General features: G+C 38.6%; 2 protein-coding genes across 2 annotated transcripts; both read right to left on the reverse strand.

Moving 5' to 3' along the window:
• Positions 1–1,702: 1,702 nt before the first annotated feature.
• Positions 1,703–8,634, reverse strand: rhogd (ras homolog gene family, member Gd). The gene is made up of 2 exons (XM_058798687.1): positions 8,492–8,634; positions 1,703–4,494 (listed from the first exon to the last, which is right to left on the reverse strand). The coding sequence occupies exon 2, from the start codon at positions 4,467–4,469 to the stop codon at positions 3,894–3,896; it is 576 nt and encodes a 191-aa protein (XP_058654670.1). The 5' UTR covers positions 4,470–4,494; positions 8,492–8,634; the 3' UTR covers positions 1,703–3,893.
• A 1,522-nt stretch (positions 8,635–10,156) lies between these two features.
• Positions 10,157–24,365, reverse strand: hspa9 (heat shock protein 9). The gene is made up of 17 exons (XM_058798685.1): positions 24,116–24,365; positions 22,852–22,910; positions 22,688–22,775; positions 21,237–21,418; positions 20,836–20,960; positions 20,682–20,755; positions 20,469–20,575; positions 19,777–19,939; positions 17,263–17,355; positions 16,286–16,495; positions 15,649–15,876; positions 13,951–14,055; positions 13,733–13,850; positions 12,897–12,991; positions 12,705–12,797; positions 12,481–12,621; positions 10,157–11,227 (listed from the first exon to the last, which is right to left on the reverse strand). Exons 1-17 carry the CDS (start codon positions 24,197–24,199, stop codon positions 11,144–11,146), a joined length of 2,049 nt encoding a protein of 682 aa, XP_058654668.1. The 5' UTR covers positions 24,200–24,365; the 3' UTR covers positions 10,157–11,143.
• Between the last annotated feature and the right edge of the window lie 216 nt (positions 24,366–24,581).

Below are 24,581 nucleotides of genomic sequence, written 5' to 3' on the forward strand. Positions count from 1 at the left end.
ACCGAAGGTTGACCTGTTTCACGGCACGCGATTGGCTGTCGATTACTGATGTCACACTTTCATGCACTGCACAGTTATTCATGAACTCAGGATCAAATCTGGAGCTGACAGAAAGCTGATGATCAGTGTTATGATACAGTCAGCAGGTCATGATTAAAAAAACATCTGTTAAATAATAATTCATATCTGTGTTATTGTGTATTCAAGGTGAGGAAAATATGAATGTACATTTTACATTTTTAATCAAAAATAACCCTAGTGAAAAATAAAAATACATTTATTTCATGCTAAGCATACTAGAAATACATTTACATATTTATGTGCTTAATACCCTGCAATTGTTCTTTTAGTGCACTAAACTGGTATATACTCAAGTCTGCTCATTTTGTGCATAATGCACTTTAATCATGCTGAAGTCCAACTAAAGAAGTGTTTGATTGTGCTAAAGAGGAACTATTGCAGGTATACTTCAGGCACACTTAAAATATCTTTCATTTAAAGACCGATATTATTCAAAGATCATCCAATCCTCATCAATAGCGACATTAAAACACATTTTAGGCTTGATATTAGGAAATGTGGTAGTACTCCAAATAAAGCTTAATTATAATTTCAGTATCAGTAGGTCTTGAGTGATATGTCAGTAAATATGATTTGAACTATACTTAACATGAAATAAATGTATTTAAAATATATTATTTTGGTAACACTTTACAATAAGGTGTCATTTGTTAACATTAGTTAATGTGTTAACTAACATGAACGAACTATGATCAACACATTTATTACAGTATTTATTAATCTTTGTTAATGTTAGTTAATAAAAATACAGTTGTTCATTGTTTATTCATGTAAGTAACAACTTGTGATTTTAATGATGCATTAGTAAATGCTGAAATGAACATGAACTAAGATTAATAAATGCTGAAGAAGTATTGTTCATTCTTAGTTCATGTTAACTAATGTTAAGTAATGAACCTTATTGTAAAGTGTTACCATTATTTTTTACTAGGGAAAACCTTTTTAAAATACTAGTTTTTCAAATGTGAACACAGATTAGATTCTAGAAATACATGGTTGATTTATTCTGTAGTGCTTCTCGTTGAAACAGCTCGAGTCACAGAAACACCGGCTCATATATTTTAATTGATATATTTTTTAACTGAACAGAAAGCTGTATGAATTAGTCGATCCTGCACAGCAAGCCTGTGTTTCATTCTGAAAACACGATGTCTTCCGTGCCACCTGGTGGAAACCATCAAATTAAAATAATTACTAAATTGCATAAAGTGCAGCACATTAGAGTTATGAAATATTGCAACCGTTGTGTCTCCAAACAAGTAATCTTTCCAAATTGAAACCACTTGAATGCATTTCCCAAACGAACGAGAACAAAAAGCACAGCGTGTCTTGTTTTGCAGCTGAAGTGTGAAAACATCTCAAACAGGCAGCATGTAGGTTGCCACCACAAAGCAATGCGTCCGACTCGGGCCTGCCACATGCTCTTGTGTAATGAAGGGTGCACTGGAGCTGCTAGCAGCGTCTTGATATCCATCAGCTCTTTGTTGTGGCTTGTGCACGGCAGCAGCAGCGGAAACAATCTTAAGTAAGAACATGTGCTGCACTTCAGCAGCAGCGCCCTGCTCTCTGATGCAACTCCTGTGTCAGGAACAGACCAATCATAATACACACAAGTCAAAGAAAGAGTGTAAAAATTTATTTACCATCATTTTAAATAATTTCACGATTAGTTCATTTATACAATTTATTTTGGTTATAAAATGGCAATTTTGACAAAAATCGAGTTCCCAGTGTATATATGTAGTACCACATACCATAGACACAGACAGCACGCACTATTACTCTGAAAGATGAAACAGAAAGCAGTTCACTCTCACAATCACTCGTCAGTCACCAGCGGCACACCTAATAGTGATTTCAGCGTTTGCACAGATTTCAGTTCCCTTACACAGCACAACACTTGCATCCAGTTTGGCCATTGAATTTAAAAAGTAAGGAACAATTAGACACTGTCCTGGTTTAACAACAGAAACATTGTGATTGCTGACTCAAACGTTAACATGCATGAGTCCAGTTACTCCACAACACATCTTTGTATCCAAAGGCACTCTTTGGCCAAGTTTGGCAGACAGTTCAGAAAAAGCAAGAAGTTAAAAACACAAGGCAATTAAAAAATATATGACTGTGTCAGTTATAAAACATTGGCTGTCTAGTCACAGGTTTCCACACACGTCAGTTTTGCAAAATCTTTAACCACGACTTCCAGTTCTGAAAGCTAAGCACACATATCAGCGACCATTATATTCACCGAGATGCAGAGACACTTCTATAACAACCGCAACACTGGAAATCATCTCCTATCTTTAAATGCTGATGCGCGTGAGATGAGGATGTTGAAATACAGCGGGCCGTGTTGTTGGGTAACATGACGGACAACATCGGGCCTTTTATTGAACATGCACAACCAAAAATAAAACTTGTTGGTTATCAATAATATAAACCCACACAACTGCCTTCGAATGAGACATGAGATCTTCGCAGGGTTTGTACTCTGGCCCCTGGTGCATCAGCATGCCTTCGGGCTGGAAAGACTCATCAGCGTTTCGGTGCTTGCGAGGCTTTCGCTAAATGAGCAGCGACTCTCATGGAGGCAGATAAGAGTAACTCGAACAAGGCTTAATGGTGAGCTCCAGTAAGGCATGCAGAGCAACCTGATTAACAGTCTCTGAAGAGGAAAATACGGGCCAATGCTTGAATCTGCCATCGCAACAACAGTACTAACACTTGTTTAGCAGCGGGATGCATCCCTTTATATAAAAAGCACATAAGGCACGATTCTCAGGATGATGGGTTAATCGAACAAAGCTTCAGGGTCACATTTACCCCCAAAATCACAACTAAGGAAATATATTTAGCATTAAAAATATCTAGTTTTGGACCGTTAAGACATTTTGCATTTGTAAAATATAATTGGAAATGTACAGCTTTTCAGTATTTGTAGTACTATATGTATATAAAAAAATAATAATAATAGACTTTTCGCATTAAAAAAATCTTTATGCTCCTTAAAAAGATTATTTCTTTATGGAAAGTATGTGTTTTCTTCTGATTTTGGAGTGAAATATATCCTGCAGTTTTCACAGTGCAACCCAAACAATCCATTTTACACAACCTATTGAAATTACTATGAACCTATCAAAGCTATGGAGAAAACACAATACACGCATTAAAAAAATCAATCTGAAGGCACACCAGAGATTTGGCTGGGATATCTATAAACGTAAGTCTGATGTGTGGACCTCATTATATTGCACATTTATCTAAACGCACAGGACGCCGCGAGTCAAGGCAGTAGAAGCTCGACACGCTCCTGACAGATGCGGACCTTCGCTAATCTAATGTATCGTTCATTGAGTGGACCTGGCAACTAGGGGTGCGACGAAAAATCGATTCATGGATTGATTCTGCAAATTTCCGAATGCATCGTGATTCTCTGGAATCTATTCTGAGCTTAGTTTTAACAGCAGATGGCGCTCTACGCTAGTTTTTAAACCGCACATTCAAACGCTCACGTTTCTGAAGCATGCAGTGCCATCTGCTGTTCAAAACTAAGAATCAGAATCAATTCAAGAGAGAATCGCGATGCATGCAGAAAATCGCAGAATCAACCCACGAATTGATTTATCGTTGCACCCCTACTGGCAACAAACTGTTATTAATCAACAACAACAAAAAAAAAAAAGCAATTTCAACAGACTGATTTACAAGGCAATGAGACACGAAGAAGTCAAGCGAGAAAGAGCAAGAGCGTGAGAAGAGAACGGGGCCCCCTGCGCAGCTTGTTTTTACGAGTTCATCTCCGTCGCGGCCGACTATAAGAGCACACACTTCTTGGCGTTCTTTTTGGTAACGGGGTAGAGCACGGCGCGCACGGCCTCCACGAACACCTCCCGTACTCCCTCCTGCAGCAGCGCAGAGCACTCCATGTACTTGACGGCGCCGATCTGCTTGGCTAGAGCGCCGCCCTGCTGGTGAGAGGTGGGCGCCAAGCCCTGCTCCTTCAGCTTCTTCAGCGTCTCCGCGTCCGAGCGCAGGTCCCGCTTGGTGCCCACCAGCAGGATGGGCACGCTGGGGCAGTGGTGCAACACCTCGGGGTGCCACTTGTGCCGCACGTTGGCGAAGGACGAGGGGCTGCCGATGGAGAAGCAGATGATGAAGACGTTGGTCTGCGGGTAGGAGAGCGTGCGCAGGCGGTCGTACTCCTCCTGGCCCGCCGTGTCCCACAGGTTGAGGCTGACCGTTCGGCCGTCCACGCTCATCTGAGCGCTGTAGTTGTCGAACACGGTGGGGATGTACTCCTCGGGAAAGGCGTTGGTGGTGTAGGAGATGAGGAGGCACGTCTTGCCCACCGCCCCGTCGCCCACCACCACACACTTAATGGTCTGCATTCTGCGTCCTCACGGGCAGCGGCACCTGCGGCCAAGAGAATAAGACTCATATGTGACTCTGGACCACAAAACCAGTCATAAGGTCCAACTTTGTTAGGATCGGACAATATTTGGCCGAGGTACAACTATTTGAAAATCTGGAATCTGAGGGTGCAAAAAATATCTAGGATATGTAGGAAATTTACAAAATATCTTCATGGAACATAAGCTTTACTTAATATCTTAATTTTTAGCATAAAAGAAAAATGGATCATTTTGACCCATTGTTGGCTATAGCTACAAATATACCTGTGCTACTTATGACTGCTTTTGTGCTGCAGGGTCACATATATTTTGTGCTTGAGCTGAACACAAGTGTAAATCCACCGTTTGAGTTACTATAGTTATTGTTATGATGAAACGGCTGTCTACGATCCACGATTAGGGATGGGTTCGTTTACATTTTATCGATACTGATATCGATACTATTTGGTGATAAAAGATAAGATGTGAAAAGCTGTTGAAATTTTCAAGTTATTTTATTACTGCTGAACTTTAGCAACTGTATTAAAGTTCTTCAGTCAACAGCAGTGAGCTATTTTTCTCTTTGTGTTTTATTTTATTAACATTGAAGGAATAGTTCACCCAAAAATTAAAATTGTGTCATCATTTACTCACTCTGAAGTTGTTTTATACCTGAATGAGTTTCTTCTGTTGAACATAAAAGTTATTTTGAAGAATGTGGGAAACCAAACAGTTGCTGGTCCCCAGTGACTTCCATATTTTTTTCCTGCTATAAAAGTCAATGTGGACCAGCAACTGTTTGGTTACCCACATTCTTCAAAATATCATCTTTTGTGTTCAGCACAAGAGAGAAATTAATACAGGTTTGGTACAACATGACAGTGAGTAAATAATGACAGAATACAAATTTTTGAGTGAACTATCCCTTTAATGAAAATCGGCAGCATGTTTAGTTCTGTCCCTTTAAGACCAGCACGCATCTGTTTCTCTCTCAACTGTTTACTTTCACTTTAGACAAAACTAACTGTTTTTATATGTAAACCTTGTGTGTTTTTGACAGTATTAGTGCAATTAGACGATAACCAAGATAACTTAACGTAATCATGTGCTGTTTGACCGGTCTTTTAGTGTCCAGACGCTGCTCTGAATAAGCGCCTGTCAGAGCAGCACGCGAATGAAAAGTTTAACCGGCAAGGCTTTAAAGCACATGCAAATAATGTACTTCTGTGATTGCGAATAAGTGCAGTGTCTCGTGAGTGTAACTCTACCGCTGAATCAACATTTGATGAGAATGTGTCTCGTGAGTTGCAGTTGGAGCTGGAGCCGGGAGACTTAAATACAGCGCATTGCTTGAGGTATATGTTGTGTTTTGTTAGTAAATGTTTCATTATATTACTAGTGTTGCCTCCATTGTTCACTATGGACGGCAAACGACGGCCACATCATTCAGTGAAGGAACATGACAAGCAGCAGCTCCTAATTCATCATTAACATTGAAGTATACAGAGATAAAACAACGCAAGTATCGATAACCATATCGTTTGTCTTGAAGCTTTCCGGTAGTCCGATATTGACCCAATTACGTACCAGTCCAAAAAAATACCGGTTCTCAGTACCCATCCCTATCCACGATAGTATCGTGTATCCACTATAGTCAGAGATATCGCCTGTGGCTGATGCCTTTGATGATAGCAAGACAATTACTATTATTATTATTATTATTAGGCTAATCTAATTAATATTAGGGCTTATTTGTTCCATTATATTTATTTTTCCGCGTTTACAGTGTTGTGCATTATAACCAATCACACACGATTCTGTTGAGTTTATGAATGCAGTGGCCAATCGGAGGCGTTCAGATGAGTCACCGCTGAAACACCGGAGTTTTGTTGTTCAGTGCGCTGACTGAATTCTGACTCGCGAATTCTCATCATCATAAACACCAAGATTTATTCATCATACAGTGTAGACAGCTTCACTGATTATAATGGGAGTGTTTTTAAACTACATAAACTCGCACTAGACTGAGTCAGTGATGATGTTCTTTGGTAATGTAAATGTTCTTTGCTTGTTTTCTGTAGTTGCTGTCTGCATAACTGAGGAAATGTAAGCATTATAATTAGTAACTTATGATGTTTCTATTAAATTGTTATGATGTTAAATACAAACTGAGTCATTAAACACATGAGGCTGTTTTTAGCCTTACGCCGGGGTTGGTTCACTTTCCACCAATGAAACCAAGTAATTAATTAAATAAATTAGCAGGACAATATATCATGTATCGGTGATCTCATAGGCTGACGGTGAAAGTGGATCATATCGCTCCCAACATTATTGTCTACTGCCATTAAAAAAGGCATTAACTCTTGTGCTGTGTTGAGAATGCTTCACCTAATTTGGTGATCCAGGTCAAAAATGACAAGCCTTTAATAATGGTTGCAAATCTCTCTTTATGCTGCATTATGAAATTATGGATTAAATCTTTGTGTCAACTTGTTTTCTTCCAATTAGCACAGGTTTTGTGTTTGATCACAGGCCTCATTTATCTGAGTTTAAGCACCTCCATTTATAAATGTCAAAAGTTCATTTAAGCTTATTTACCTAAAAAAAACTGAGGAGCATAAAAATCAGATCAGTGAGGCCTACAATCAATCAGTTCCAAAAATAAATACAAAACCTGTGCTAATTGGAAGAAAACGAGTTGGCAAAAAGACTGAATCCAGTATTCCATGATAATATAGCAAAATGAGAGATAGCAAGAAATGGTCATTTTTGACTGGGAAGTTGTTATTACCCTCCGTGAGCAAAGTCAGTATGTTTCAGACTGATGTGATAAACATTAACTAGCGATTTCAGGAAAAAGAAAATCCTCTCTGGGTCAAAATGAGCAGAAAACATCACGAGGGTTAAGAAAATTAGCATAAATGTTCTGAAAGCTTTTTAAACAACTCACAAACAATAAACTGAATACAATCTGGTATTTCCTGGAAGAAACAAGGGAGAATTGTTGTAAGAGCTGTAGTCAGTTCTAACTGCATTTGTGCTTTATTATGAAGAACTAATAGAATTAAATGGTTTACATTAAGAAAAATCAAACTGGCCTTGTGTTTCAAACCGCAGTAAAAAGAAACCACTGACCGTGCGATCATAACCTGGGACTAAACCCAAAGGATCTTGATGAAATCAAAAATATAATTTAGGACTGTTATCAATAGAAATCAAGTTCCACTTCATTCTTTCGCAAAGGGAGAGTTTGATAGCGACAGGAATCAGAAACTGCTGAGACTTCATCAGACTCTCAGGTGAGTCACGTGTCACAATCTCTCTGACAGACTGTTATTGCGGAAGCTGCTAATGCTAGCCGCTAGATTAGCTATCAAACACTTGAGAAGTTCGCTAACTAGTCTTATATTCACATTTAAGTACTTTAATTAACACAGCAGCACACGTTATTAACGACGTGTTAATCTTAGGGAATTTAACACTTCGTTAACTCTGGAAACAGCTTTTTGAGTCTGTGACATTGCTTAGCTGCCGTTAGCAGTGACTGTCCAAATACCCGTCTACACTTCACACGACGCTAAAGCGGGACTCTTCCGTTACATTAACCACAGAAATATTACTATAATGAATAGTTTACTGTATACCATAGTTACTGTTCTTATCATCATTACGCGTAATATTGTTTTTAGTTTCACTACTTTAAGTTTGTAACTTATGTGTAAGGATGCTTTCACAATGTAAAACAATCACGCCACGAACGCACTTTTCATATAAAAATAATATTAATAATAATAATAGTTTGTAGTTTTGACGCGTCGCGTTCAGTCGCTCATTATCAGATTTGATATGGAGTTGCTGCGCGCGCCCAATGACAACAAGTATTTCCTGTATTTTTTTCCCCCCACACCCATAACATGTGTTTTACACAGCATCTGAACATCAGAACAAACACGAGTCTTAATGTACGCCATAACACGATGATAAAACTTATGAAAAGAGTTTGAAGAAGTTCTCACCGCCTCTGAAATCCTCGCGCGCTTCTCTGACTAGCGCTCAAAACCGTGCGCGCGTGAACGCAGACACCGTGTTCTCGCGGAAGACTCGGGCAACACACAATAATGTTTCAAAATAAAAGTTCAGCACTCAGCGATAGATTTTTTTTTTTTTTTTACTCTTGAAACCTTGTTAGGAATCATTTCTGTAGCTCGGATTTACGTTTTGCGACATAAAAGTCTAATTTAAATGAGTTATTAAACAATATTACATTATCAAATAGGATTGACCAATCACAAAGTTTTCAAGAAATCTGAGTAATAATGTATCACTGTAAATAAATATATATATTTTTCTCTTTAGTTTTAATGCTTATTCGTACGCGTTTGTGCATTGAACGCTACACAGCACTGTGTTCAGTTTTTTTTTTTTTTTCTTTTATTCCGTGGCAGAAACAACTAAATATTTGCCAAATGCAAACTCGGCATTGCAAGAAAGTTTTATAAAATTATATTATATCACGTAATTCTGGCTTTCCCCCTCAGGATTGAATAAATAAATAAATAAAAAATGTGTTGAATTGTGAGCTATAAACTCAGAGTTGTGAATTAAGAAGTCGCAGTTACCTTTTTATTATTCAGCTTTATTATTATTATAATTCAACCATATTTAACATAAGTGATTCATAGAGCAATATTTTCAGCTTTATATTTGGTATATAGTTCAGTCATCTGTAAATATTTTCATCGTCTTCACTGATATATATTTTTTTCATTGATTTTCTCAAAGTGACAGAGTCCCTGAAATAAAATAAAAATAAATAAAAAATACAGACTTTTGCATTCACACAATAAACTTGTTTGTGCCCTCGAGAAGCTATTGACATGTGCATCATGGGAATGTTTTGCATGCTTACACTTTACAATTTCTAGTTTTATATAACCTGTTTCCTTTGTGCATCACTGCCATCTTACTATGTTAATTTATGTGCATCCATGCTATCATTTTATTCAGAGATCTACCTGCTCAAAATTAGTTTTTTCTCACGGTAGTACCCCTAATATCAAGGCCTAATGCCCAATTGAACATCTTCTGTGGCGGCGGGGAAACCATGACATGAAATGGACTGAAGGCATAAAATTTGCCAAGTTCAAGAGTCTATAAAAAAGACTGGTACTGTAAAAAAGTGTTTAAGATTTGGCTTTCTTTGGGGCACTGTGCCATATTTCAAGGCCTTATGTCTGTTTAATGCACAGTCTGTGGCAGCCAAGACAGCACACTGCTTTAATGCTTTCTTGTGTGCACATAAGTGTATATTTTGTATTTTTGTAAAGGTCCTTGAGGCCATGTAATACAGTGCTAAGGATATAGCGTGAAGAAACCCAAAATGCTTATAACCTGCATTTTGCATAATGAAAAACTGCACCTTGAATTAAAAAAAAAAAAAACTAAAAACTAAATGGGTGCAAAAGCCTGGAAACACATTTTTCCATACTCTGCTTTCTTTCTTCCACACTTTTCCAAACCGCATAGGAACCCTGTTGAAAATCAAATGTCAAAAAGCAACTGATTACAGACGGAAAATCACTTTGTATTCAGGACACCTGAAGCCCGGACTACACACTGCTCCGTCAGCAGTTTCTGCCCGGAGCTCAACACACAAACCTCAACCAGAACACACTCACAAATGAGTTCAAACTATTTTATTATAAAAGACTGCACTGGAATATTACTTTCTTTAGACCTATTAAATCATTCAATTCCATAATGAACATTTAACAATTTCAACAGACATCAGCCTTTGTACAGAGCTACTGCGGTTATTCTTCTGTAATGAACCAGAAAGCCGTGTGTAGAAAAACAGAGCAGATGGGCTGCATTATATTGTGCCGTTATGAGACCAACAGACAGAACGTAATTCACTTTCAGAGTCGTCCATAACAGCAACACATCACTGATTTAAATAAAACGAGCAGAAGTCCCCAGTGAAGGCAGGTCAGAGGTCTCCGTTCCTCCCGTCTGCTTCATCATCTCTAGAATCTGCTCTGGACACCGCTGTAGAAGTGCGCTCCTGATTCACAATGCTGGTATGATCAGCAAATTACAACAGGAAAAATATGACAATTAGACTGAACTATCAATTCCACATCAGATATTCTTCTATTATGGAGTTTATCATTCATAGTTTCGTCCTCTCAGCTCACACACATGCACAAGCTTACAAAATGAGCGATTTAAGCAGAACCGATGGACTGAACAGATATATATCATTTAAAAATAAAACAGTGTCTTGAAACAAGGAAGTCCTGATATTATAAATACTTATAGACATCCTGAAGCCGTTCAGCCAGACATTCGGCCTCATTCGTTTCCAAAAAAATTCAAGGCATTAAATCACATCTTTAACAGGCATCAGGCAGGAATGCATGTCTGAATGGCTGGAGTCGTGTCTAAGATCATCTTAAACCCAAATCAAACACACTTCAAGACTGACGCTGATTATTCTCAGCGGACACAATAACTCAGTTTGAACTTGTAGACATTAAGGGAGGGGATGAGGAGCCAGGACAATAGTTTTGTAGAATGTACTGCTAGAAGCACAGTGTGTGTGAGAGTAAGGTGAGTATGCTGCTGAGGAAACTCATTCAGTCCAAACACACTCCAGCGCTCCGTCTTCACTGCTGGCCCTCCTTCTTCTCTCCGGTCTCTCCTCCGGAGCCCGAGCCCGACCCCGAGCCGCCTTCCCGCTCCGACGCCATCTGACAAACACACACACACACACATTATTACACCTGCACGAAAAACATCACATCAAGTGTAAAAGACAGTATTTCAGGTAAAATTCTGAGAATCTACATACCAAACCTGATCACTATTAAACATCTGTATTATTAATAATAATAATAATAATAATACATTTTAAATAGCTAATGCTCTTCCAAAACAGTCCACTGATTGAAAAATTTAATAAAAACAACTATTATTATTATTATTATTACTACATTTTAAATAATCCTCATCAAAAAGTCAATCTATTAAAAAAATAAAATAAATATTATTACTACTATCGATTTAAAATAACTAATGCTCTATCAAAACAGACCACTGATTGAATATTATTTATTAGATTTAATCATCATCTTCAGTTAATTAAGTTTAAAATAATGCTCTTCCAAATCAATTTATTGAAATAGTATTATTTTTTTTATAATTTAAAATAATTTAAAAAGTCCATTGATTGAATAATATTAATAACAATAAATACATTTTAAATAACTAATGCTCTATCAAAACAGACCACTTATTGAATAATATTTTTATTATTAGATTTAAAATAATGCTCTTCCAAGTCAATTTATTGAAATGTTGTTGTTGTTATTATTAATTTAATTAATTAATTTAAAATAACTAATGCTCTTCCAAAACAGTCCACTGATTGAATAAATTAAATTTAAAATAATGCTCTTCCAAGTCAATTGATTGAAACATTATTATTATTTTTGTTATTAATTTAAATCCACTGATTAAATAATTATTAAATCTAATAAAATATTATTATTATTTTATAATTATTATTAATTATTAAATTTAAAATAATGCTCTTCCAAATCAATTTATTGAAATATTGGCTGTTATTATTATTATTAATTGCCTAAAAATAACTAATTCTTCCAAAACAGTCGTTCAACAGTTATTCAACTGATTGAATAAAATGATTATTATTAAATTTAAAATAATGCTCTTCCATGTTAATTTATTGAAACATTACCATTATTTTTTGTTATTATTAATTAAAATCCACTGATTGAATAATAATAATATTTTTATTATTAGATTTAATAATTATTAACGATCATCATTATTATTATTAATTTAATTAATGAATGAATTAATATAAAATAACTAATGCTCTTCCAAAACAGTCCAATGCTGTGAAACGTGGTGAGAGCTGGTCAGATCAGCAGGTGCAAGGAGTCGGAGGGCAGTGTTTATGAGCGGGTGAGGAGCAGACCTTCTTGTACGCCATCTCGAAGAGCTTGAGCGAGGCCTGCTGCAGGTTCGTGGCGGCTTGTTTGATGTTTTCTCCCGTCTCCGTGTCCTTCCGCGAGAGCAGCTCTCGTACTTTAGCCACCTCCTCCTTCAGTTTGTCACACTGCAGAAAGAGATCAAGCGTTAAACTCTAGAAGAGCGTGGTTTCTCTCTCAGACGGATCATCACACAGCAGCAGGGTCAGACCTCTTCGGCCGGCAGCTGATCCTTGAACTCCTCCATCTTTGACTCGGTGTCGTGCACGATGCCCTCGGCCGTGTTCACCGCTTCCACACGATCCTTCAACACAAAATCAATCGTTTAGATGCTAAAACAGGTTTAAGGTGTGACATCACGTTCAAAGCGGTTTCAACTGCAGAAGTGGATTAGAGACGCCACCTTCCGTCTCCGGTCCTCCTCTGCGTACTTCTCAGCGTTCTTGATCATGTTTTCAATGTCGTCTTTGCTGAGGCCACCAGACGACTGGATGACAACTGGAAGCACAAACATAAAATAACATGTGAGATCAATGTTTTTCAGAGACAAATTCAACATTTTCGGTAGGGCTGGGCGTATAGCTAAAAAAATGCATCAACGATACAAGCTTCACATCATTCAGTATTGATAATTATTGACATTTTTATAACCTTTATTTAAAAGAGCCAAAAAAAAAAAAAAAGTTTAAATTTAATCATTGTGTTATTAATTTACCCAATGTATTAAAAAAAAAAAATTGTTTTTTTTGCTTTAACAGTCAAACACGAAATAAAATGTAAACATATCTCATGTATGTTTTATATGCAGATTAAATGCGACCCTGGACCACAAAACCAGTCATAGGGGTCAATTTGATGAAAATGAGATTTATACATCATCTGAAAGCTGAATAAATAATCTTTCAATATTTGGCTGAGATACAAAAATCTGGAATCTGAGGGTGCAAAAAAAAAATCTAAATATTGAGAAAATCACCTTTAAAGTTGTCCAAATGAAGTTCTTAGCAATGCATATTACTAATCAAAAATTAAGTTGAGATACATTTACGGTAGGAACCTTACAAAATATCGGAACATGATCTTTACTTAATATCTTAATGATTTTTGGCATAAAAGAAAAATGGATAATTTTGACCCATACAATGCATTGTTGGCTATTGCTACACATATACCCCAGCGACTTAAGACTGCTTCTGTGCTGCAGGATCACAAATATCATTGATTTTTGTCTGGACTTACTCTGCTGTTCTCGGCCGGTGCCCTTGTCTTTAGCGGAGACGTGAACGATCCCGTTAGCGTCGATATCAAAGGTGACTTCAATCTGCGGGACTCCACGAGGAGCCGGAGGGATGCCGACCTGTTGAGCACACAAACACCAGTCCAACAGTTATTCTCCAGCTGGCTTCTTCATCGTGTACCGCAGTGTGTGTAAGTGTGTTCTGTCCCAGAGTACACACCAGGGTGAACTGTCCCAGAACCTTGTTGTCTGTGGCCATCTCTCGCTCTCCCTGACAAACCTTGATCTCCACCTGAGTCTGTCCATCAGCGGCGGTGGAGAACACCTGAGGAGCACATCAACACCAACCAGAGTTAATATCCAACCACACGGACACACTAGTGCTGAACGAGTCATATTTCAGCCTGTTCCCAACATCTCTTATATTAGTACATATACATGCACCATTAAATTAAATCTGTGACTATCACATATAAACACTGATCAGTGCACATACATGAAGCACACCAGTTATGGTTGTGACAGAAGCTCAAGAACCAGTAAGGTTTGATCTCATGTATTAAATCAGTTCAGTCAAGCTGTTTATCATGTGACGAGCTCCTGTCATGCACGGGATTAATCAACGCATGCTGATGAACTTATAGTTTATTATTATTAATAACTTTTATCAGTAGTATTATTTGTGATTTGAATTTTGTGAACGGAGTTCCTCTTTTGCGGTGTTATAAGCCGGGTAAAGACAAGCAGAGTTCACGATCTTGTCACGTTTTCCATGAAAAGATCATTTTCTGTTTGGCTTACATGCATCTATACACCTTTCACTTTTTAAAACTAAAACAAAAAATGGGTTCATTGTTATTCTTGATTAAAAAGCACAACAATAAAACTGTAAGATACAATGACAAACTAGCTTACATAATGTTTATTAACAAAAACGAACAATACGAGGCATGGCATACACCTCGTGCTGCATTATATACACAGACTAATAAATGACAGAACGTTTAGCAAACACTGAGGAATCAAATCAAATTAATAAATAAATAAATGAGAGCGTCCATAGGCATAAGATAACAAGCTTCTCAAAATGAAAACAAAAAGCTGTCGGTGACGGTGCTTGCATGTTTGGTTTTTTTTCCCCACAAGAACACCAACACGTTCACCTTCTCTGGTTTGAGAAGCGGTCTTTTACTTTAGCATGAAAACCATCCATCGTTTCCTCAATATTCGAGTCATTTTTGCTGCACGCAGCGAGTATAAACCAGGCTCAAACGTGCAGCACGGTTTCATTGTGCTTTCAGTTTCGTTTGATGTTTCTCATATGCAACAGAAATAGCAGCGCTTATGAGTTGAACAACGCAGTGGTGGCGCCAGTGAGGCACACACAAAAATTAGTCGCACAGGCGAAGAAAACAAAAAAAACTTTTTGAAGCATCAAAATTAGGGTGAAATTGAAATGTGACCCTGCAGCACAAAAGCAGTCATAAGCAGCACAGCTATATTTGTAGCAATAGCCAACAATACATTGTATGGGTCAAAATTATAGATTTTTCTTTTATGGCAAAAATCATTAGGATATTAAGTAAAGATCATGTTCCATGAAGATATTTTGTAAATGTCCTACTGTAAATATATCAAAACTTCATTTTTGATTAGTAATATGCATTGCTAAGAACTTCATTTGAACAACTTTAAAGGTGATTTTCTCAATATTTAGATTTTTTTCAAATATCCCTTATGTGTTTCAAATAGTTTAACACTTGAAACTTCTTTGAAAAATGACAAAAAACCAACAAATCTTGGTTCAGACACTGAAACTGAGTTTCAAAAAAGTGCCTCGAAAGCCATGTCTGATAGTGAAGCTCAATTCAGTATAAAAACACCCATCTTGACGAGGTTTGAGACAGCATCAGCTCACCTGGCTCTTCTTGGTGGGGATGGTAGTGTTTCTGTTGATGAGTTTGGTGAAGACTCCTCCCAGCGTCTCGATGCCGAGAGACAGAGGCGTGACGTCCAGCAGCAGCACGTCGGTCACGTCTCCGGCCAGAACGCCTCCCTGGATGGCCGCTCCGATGGCCACGGCTTCGTCGGGGTTCACAGACTTACTGGGAGCGCGGCCGAACAGATCCTGGACCGTCTGCTGGACCTGAGGACACACACGCAGGGATGAAGCAGCGGTGTGCGATACTGACAAAACAACTCAATACTTTCTGGGATTTTATCGATAACGGTAATTAGATGATTAGAGTGTATTGTTGCGCTGGTATCTTTAGGAGGCAGCTGTCTACAGCAGTCCTCAAGTTTTTGATGTTCTACACATGTACTGCTACACCCCTAATAAACACAAGTAGGGATGGGCGATATCTTATCGTTTGCGATATACCGGTATAAATTCTCCTCACGATAAGAATTAGTCTCCCAGCGATAATAACGATGAAGTCTAGTTGTTGACATACTTCTGTGTCTACAATTGATAAACGTTCACTCTATTATGGTTAGATTTTGAAGTTAATCGGCGGATCACATGTGTGCCGAACCACGGGACCTGTGCTAACCTTCGGCATGCGGCTCATTCCTCCCACCAGCAGCACTTCTCCGATGTCACTCTTGGAGACCTCTGCGTCCTGCAAGGCCTTCTGACAGGGAGCCACGGTCCTGCGGATCAGATCCGCCACGATGCCCTCAAACTGAGAGCGGCTCAGCTTTATGTTCAGGTGTTTGGGGCCAGAGGCGTCCATCGTCAGGTACGGCAGGTTGATGTCCGTCTGTGTGCAGAAATACAACCACACGGTTACTAAAAAACTCACTCAATAACTCAACCACTGCATGCTGAAAACTCATCCCAACTAACTAATTCATCACAAGCTAGTGTTACATGATATTGACATTTTGAAACTATTTTATAAATATTATATGGCCAAATGGTCACACACCAACCACACCTCGATTGGTGGAGCAACAGAAGTAGCCTTTCCTTTTGTAAATTCCAAAATCAAAGACATAATCCGTTGCCTAAAAATAAACAGACTATTCACTAATAAGTAAACATGGCGGTCAGGTTTGAGTTACCATCCCAGAACGTGATCAGCGTGGTCTACTTTCACAGATGTGCTTGCTACGTTTCTGAGCTTGGATCGTGGTAATATTCTGTCTATGGGAGTCAGAGAGCTCTCGGATTTCATCAAAAATATCTTAATTTGTGCTCTGAAGATGAACGAAGGTCTTGCGGGTTTGTAACGACATGAGGGTGAGTAATTAATGACAGAATCTTCATTTTTGGGTGAACTATCCCTTTAAAAGAGACGTTTCACCCAAAAAAAGAAATAGTGTCATGTACTCATCACCTGTGCGACCTTTTCTAAATAAAAGACAGCATTGTTTAGTACATGTAATCACATTTAGTGTGACGTGCTTGTGATCTTTCAGCGTCTTGGATCTCCATCTCTGCAAAGGCTGAGAGTGTGTTTCTTCAGCCCTGCTCCTGGGGACTATCCAGCAGGTGAAAAACAGTATCCATGAAACATGCACTCACCTGCAGAGCGGAGGACAGCTCACACTTGGCCTTCTCAGCCGCCTCTCGCACTCGCTGCAGCGCCATGTTGTCTTTGGTCAGATCCACTCCAGACTGCAACGACACGAGACACAGCTTCAGACCACACGCAAACCACACCAGACCAGCTGACCAGAGCATACCAGCAACACACACTGCACCGATCAGCTCTACGCAGTCTGAAAACGCTGCATTAGGTACTACTTAAAACTAGGGTTGGAAACAAATCAATTCCAGAATCAGATACTTCAATTCCTGTGTGTGCATCTTTTTTTAGGTGGCGAAAAGGGGCTGTTAAAAATGTATTTGTCTTTGATTCATTCATTCATTCAAGAGATTCATTCAAAAACACTGATTCATCCAGTAATGAAATCACTGAATCATTTCATTCATAGTGAGATTTTGAGTTGTCTAATATTATATCTTCACAATTGTGAGAGAACTACAACCTCCATTTAAAAAAAAAAAAAAAAAAAAAAACACGTCTCAATTTATCCAAAATCACACAGCTCTGTTTTGCACACAAACAGCTCTTAATTGAGTTCAGTTTCTATGCAGCCGGCTGATTTTTGTTCATGGTATTCAGCTGCAATTAAATGTTTTGCAAAAAGAGACACAGAATAAATGTTTGGTATCTAAATGTTTGATTTTTTTTTTTTTTTAACCACATTGGAATGGAAACTGATAAGAATCTGAATCGATAAGCAGAACTAGAATTAATCAAATTCAAACAATACCCAACTCTACTTGAAACACAGCGGTGTGAGACCATATGCACCCTCTGAACACCCTGAACTCAGCACAACAAATGAATGAACTTACATTCTCTGACAAATTGACTAGAGTAGATTCTAACCAAACAAAATTCAGTACTCTTCATTGAACAACAAAATTAACAATAAATATTATATCTATAGAATGCCTCACCAATCATATGAAAGTGCAAAAATGTCATCCATAATGCAAACATGGCTACAGTGAAATTATGTAGAATTAAGTAGAATTCAATATAGAATTCAAAAGGCAAATGCATTTTAGTTGAGAAAATATGTAAAAATGCATTTATTACAACAACAAGCTCCTGTGGAAACACTTCAGCTTCTGCATTCTATAATGAGCGGTGCAGTGATGATCTTTTGGCCAATTCTGCACAAATTCAGATTTTTTAAAAATTTAAATATTAAATTCATATGTAATTGATCTCTCTTATTCTTGATTGTACCACTGCTGCATTTGATCTCATGCTGTCCACCGACTGCCAGTACGTCACGATGATCTCTGATAGTAACGACAGTTTTTAAATGTAATTTCAGTAAATTTTTTGAAAATTTGGAGTGTCGCACATTTTGATGAAGCATATTAACCTGTAAAAGTGTGGCCACTTCTAGCAACACAGACTCGAGCTGAAAGATGGGGGTTTTTACGTGCCTTTATAATTAAACATCAATGATTAAAACAGTGTTAAAATTTCAGTGATCGTTACCGGCCTCAAATTTGCTGATCAGTGCACCACTAAATACTAGGACTGTCAGGCAATTAACATTTTTAATCTAATTAATTACGTTGTTTAAATTATTTAACCGCAAAATAAATTTGACTGTGAAAATACCCACAAGAGATTAATTAAAGCTATTTTTGTGTTAAATCAGAAAGTACAAATTGTAGCTTGAGAAAGTAGTATTTTACTTGACTCAACATAGAATTTATTACGCAGCATTTAGGCTACAACGTCCTAACAAATTATGGTACATAAGAAGATAGTTTGAGAAACATCAGTAAGCTCTATTGTTTGTTCATACAATGAAAGTCATGGAACCAAAACAGCTTTGAAACAGTCTTTAAAATACCTTCTTTTATGCTCCACAAAAGAAAGGTTTGAAACGATACGAGGGTGAGTGAACTATCCCTTTAACGTTTTTATTTTTATTATTATTTTTTTTTTTTAATTAAATGACACTAAATTAGAAACTAAATCTGCCAGCAGGTGGCAGTAAATGTCTTCGAGTCGAATTCGTTCAAACGGAGATTCATTCAGCAATTCAGTAAACGATTCTCTGTATGAACAGGCTTTGAATCACTGAGTCACACGATTCGTTCAAAACACGGATTCATTCAGAAACTAAACACCGCTTGATATTGTAAACAATATGTTATTGACTGAACTGTTGTATCGAATCACATAAGCTCGTGATAAAATCAGCAGTCGTGTGATATCATATGATAAGAGACAAAACTCATACAGGGGCATTTTTGGCCCCAGTATCTTGAATTTTAGGGCATGACTGTATTTACGGAGTTCCTGTCCTGTATCATATTTGTCAACAATCAACTGAATGAAATGTAAGATGATGTACAGGTCTGGGGGCGGGGCCAGTGCTTTAACTGCGTTAAAATATTTTAAAATCGCGTTATTTTTTCAAAACTAATTAAGTTAGAGCATTAACCTGACAGCCCTAACAAACACACACAATGTTTTTAGGGAGGATGGACACAAACCTCTCTCCTGAACTCCTTCACTATGTGTCTGAGAAGATGCTGGTCGAAATCTTCTCCGCCCAAGAACGTGTCTCCATTGGTGGATTTCACCTCGAAAACACCCTTCTGGATCTCCAGGACCGAGATATCGAACGTCCCGCCGCCCAGATCATAGACCGCAATTCTGCGGAAACACAGGAATATTCTTTTGAACGAAGTCCAAGCACGATATCAGTATCCATGTCAAATAACAATATTCAGAAAGACTCATTGATGTCATTACATTTTTTACTAAAAGCATGTAATTTGACAGATTAATCACGACCAGCTAGAACCATTTAAAGACACAGGTATGATTTTGCCCGAGGCTTATACAAATATGAGACACTATGGGAAGCCAATGGGTAATTTTAATAAGACGAGAGTCCATTTTTACTACATTTCTGTCGATGTAAATAAGTTCAGCATCCCAACTCAAGCTACTGTCAAAACATGCTAAAAAATAAAAAGTTAAACATTGATTATTAATATGTTCTACCAAATACATACAACAATCAGCATTCCTGAGTGAACTGATTTAATAGTCTACACTCATAACTGATACTTCAGGTTGCAGTGTCAGTATCGATCATGATAAAGTGATAGAGAGCATCCCGAACTATGCTGGTATACAAATATGATCAAATAATGTAGTACGAGTATCTAATACTTACATTTTGTCCTGAGTCTTGTCCAGGCCGTAGGCTAAAGCAGCAGCAGTCGGCTCATTAATCACACGCAGCACATTCAAACCCGCAATCTGTCCGGCGTCCTTCGTCGCCTATAAACACACCAGATATTACACAGTCAATTCATAACCGATTACACGAATCAAAGCTGGTGCACAGTGTCCTCAGCGCAGATAAACACGAGCAGGAGTGCGTCACCTGTCTCTGGGAGTCGTTGAAGTAAGCAGGTACGGTGATAACAGCGTTCTTCACCGCGTGACCCAGGTAGCTCTCTGAAAACAGACAAGCAGTGGTTTGACGGAGCTGCGGATCATGTGTTTTATGCATCTTTTCCTCGTGCGGACGGACTGACCTGCGGTCTCCTTCATCTTCATGAGGATAAAGGCCCCGGACTGACTGGGAGAGTACAGTTTACCGTGAGCCTCCAGCCAGGCGTCTCCGTTAGACGCTCGCACGATCTTATACGGCACGTTCTTCCTGTCAAGCACAGCACAGCTCAGCACTTATTTGCACACAAAAAATAAATATTAATATACAGTGGTAGCCAAAATTATTAGGCCACTAGTATTTTCACCCACAACAACAAAAAACGGTTTGAAGTCAGTTATTTCCATCTTTTGCTGTTTCCTCCTGATACACTACAGCAAAAGATAGAAATAACTGACTTCAAACCATGTTTAGCTGCTGATGATACTAGTGTACTAATGATTTTGGCCAGCACTTGTGTATGGACATGAATGTTGAAAGTCTCACAGATCTTTCTGAACTTCAGGGTCGTCGTAGCGGCGTCCGATCAGGCGTTTCGTGGCGTAGAGCGTGTTGTTGGGGTTGGTGACAGCCTGGCGTTTGGCCGGCATTCCCACGAGTCGCTCTCCATCAGCTGTGAAGGCCACCACTGACGGCGTCGTCCTCGCTCCCTCCGCGTTCTCCAGGACCTGTGACCATCAACAGCTCTTCACTAAACATCAGTCTGACTGATGAACCTCAAGCTTTTGTTGACCTGAACAGACTCGAGCTGAATAATGACATTCAGAAACTGAACACCTGAGTTTCTAGGGCTGCAGAATAATGGTTAAACTTAATTATTTTGGTCAAAAAATTAGACAAGCCATTTTTTTGTTTTGTTTTGACTTCCTCAATTACAGCATTTTCACAAAAGCACAGATCAACAGAACGTTGCATGGTTTGCTGGCAGATTTAGTCGCAGCAATATTGTCATACAACCAGTCTTTGGCCGTTCTGCGCCGTTCGCGGTGACTAAATCTGCCAGCAAACCATGCAACTTTTAATTGTGCGACATTTGAGCAGAATCTCTCAAAAGAGATCGCTAAATGTTTGCCTGTGTTTTCAGCTTATCAGCGCTTTGTCCTTAATGCAGACATGGTTGCCAGATTGGGGAGATGAAGTAAATCACCGGGACAAAGCTCGGATCGGGGGATTCTGAACTAATGAAATCTGGCAACCACAAACATAAAAGCAAACAAAGTCCTCTCAAGTTCAGTATAAATAACCAGTGAGCAAATACTGCAGAAGCTGCTTTAACACAATCTGCATTTTATAACATGCTAAAGAAATAAAGAGGAATTGACTTGACTTCATTCAGATTTGTTCATGTCTTCTTAAGAGGTGCATTCACTCAGTGGCTTCACAATATTTATTCAAGTACACTGTTGCGTTGACTCCGTTATGAGTGATGTGCAGTGATAATTCATTTTAAATATTAAATGAAGCCATTTTCAAAACTACAGGCAGGTACATGTGTGTCCCGTGTCTCAAGAGAGTAATATTGAAGAGACAGCGGTCTATACATACAGGTTCATTCACCTCAAGCTAAATACAGCATATACATATATACTCTGACTAAGAACAACTGTCATGAATCCAGATGTGTCAGAGCCAAGTCTGTAGAAAACCTCAGTCTGGCATCTGCTTCACTGACAGGATCCATGAGAGGCGACCAGAAACATACAGCATACTGGTTTTACACAATTCGAAATATACTAGTCAACATTTGAGTCCAAAAAACCCAAATGCATTCTTGTCTCAGGACAACTTTGATGAACTTGAAAAGTTGACTACTGTATTGTGTGTTAAGGTTATCATGTAGCATCTGATCAAGCACAAATCAGCTCATTATACAAGCTTTTTTGTTGCCAGGTCTAGGTTTTATCCACTAAATGTGAGCGAGAGGAGTTAGCGCTCACCTTCGCTTGTTTTCCCTCCATCACAGCCACGCAGGAGTTGGTGGTTCCCAGATCAATGCCGATGACAGCGCCTCTGATCGCCTCCGACCTGAAACACCATCAGCAGCTCAGAAACACATCCTTCAGTCAGCACGAGACGCTCCGAACTAACCGCTCATACTCACGCATAATGACGTCTGGACACCGTCTGGAGAGTCTGCTGAGACAGGCCACTCCAACAAGCCTATAACAGACAAAACGGGTCGTTTAGGAACGTGTCAGAATACAATCATTACAAAATAAAGACAAACACAAGAGGAAAAACAGTTGTAGTGTGCAAAATAATAAGAGGGAAAACGGCAATATGAAGTGTTGTACTGTGCAATGAATCACATCACATGACAGAGCTAGACAGAACTGTGACCCTGGATCACAAAAACAGTCATACGGGTCAATTTTTTAAAATAAATAATCTTTCCATTGATGTATGGTTTGTTAGGATCGGACAATATTTGTCTGAGATACAACTATTTGTAAATCTGGAATCTGAGGGTGCAAAAAAATCAAAATATTGAGAAAATCTCCTTTAAAGTTGTTCAAATGAAGTTCTTAGCAATGCATATTACTAATCAAAAATGAAGTTGAGATACATTTACGGTAGGAACCTTACAAAATATCTTCATGGAACATGATCTTTACTTAATATCCTAATGAGTTTTGGCATAAAAGAAAAGTGGATAATTTTGAGCCATACAGTGTATTGTTGGCTATTGCTACAAATATAGCTGCTGCTTATGACTGCTTCTGTGCTGCAGGATCACAATTAATTCTGACCATGTGGTTTAATGCCATGTTGACGCAAAAAAGAATCACGTGTGTTACAATAATTGACTACAATGGCAAAATCGCTTGAAATATGCAGTATATATTACTCATAAACAACTTGTTTATCAGAAAGACACCGAGATGCAGGGAAGCTCATCTCATAAGCGAGACGAGATGCTTCAGGACACTTGATGAAGGTCATTCACACACACACACACACACACACACACACGACCTCCACTGCTGTTTACACATTAATAACACCGTCGAGATTGTGTAACAACTGCTCTTTATAATAAATACGCCGCATCTCCTGAAGCGCTTACATTATTTGTCACGAATCAGAGGAACAGTCAGGCGTCGCCGATGAAAGGCCACACGATTCGTCTAAAGCTTCTCTTCGCACCGATTTTGCCAGATTTTATATGTAGCGTGCTGCTACAGTCAACTCAATACAAACCACTTCAGCTAAATGTCATTAACACACACAGAACAGATCCCGCTACAAACCCACTGCACACCACAGTCCGGATCCTGACTGACCGAGATAAAGAGATGAAGCAGCACCTCTACTAAAGAAAGCACTCTTTAAGGGCACTCGGGAGTAGTGTATTAGTCGCTCACCTTCTTCATGAGATCAGACACACTGCTGCAGGATTTCTGAGAGCGCGACACACTCCTCGCTGCTGTTCTCGCCGCGGACAACATCTTTGACTTATTTATTACTAAATTCAGATGAACGCTGAGGGAGAGGTCTTTGTAAATCCGCTGAGAGTTAGTTAAATGAGCTCTGATAGTCAAACTCGGGCCCTGTGCGGTCAGTAGCGCTAGAACTGAAGTCTCACTGACGCTCTTCTAGAATTATCCAACACCACATGGCGTTCCGAAGGACCTCATAGCTGCTCACGGCGCGCCTGAACAGAATACGACATTCCGCTTTCATTTTAAATAGCAGTGTTGCTTAATACAATTATTCACTGTGTATTATGTGCTATTGTTGTATAAAATGATATTAATCTGAGATAAACATAGGAGTTAATAATATTTGAATGGCAAATTAAATAAGGCATGTTTTTAGACATCAAAGACT

This window comes from Onychostoma macrolepis, chromosome 14, assembly GCF_012432095.1.
Source record: "Onychostoma macrolepis isolate SWU-2019 chromosome 14, ASM1243209v1, whole genome shotgun sequence".
In the NCBI taxonomy this organism is placed as follows: domain Eukaryota; kingdom Metazoa; phylum Chordata; class Actinopteri; order Cypriniformes; family Cyprinidae; genus Onychostoma; species Onychostoma macrolepis.

Coding starts and splice junctions, on each gene's coding strand:
- hspa9 (XM_058798685.1), bottom strand. CDS start 24,199: ATGTTGTCCGCGGCGAGAACAGCAGCGAGGAGTGTGTCGCGCTCTCAG. Junction 15,877..16,285: donor GAATGAGCCGCATGCCGAAG/GTTAGCACAGGT, acceptor GTGTGTCCTCAG/GTCCAGCAGACGGTCCAGGA. Junction 14,056..15,648: donor TCCCCACCAAGAAGAGCCAG/GTGAGCTGATGC, acceptor TGTGCTCCTCAG/GTGTTCTCCACCGCCGCTGA.
- rhogd (XM_058798687.1), bottom strand. CDS start 4,469: ATGCAGACCATTAAGTGTGTGGTGGTGGGCGACGGGGCGGTGGGCAAG.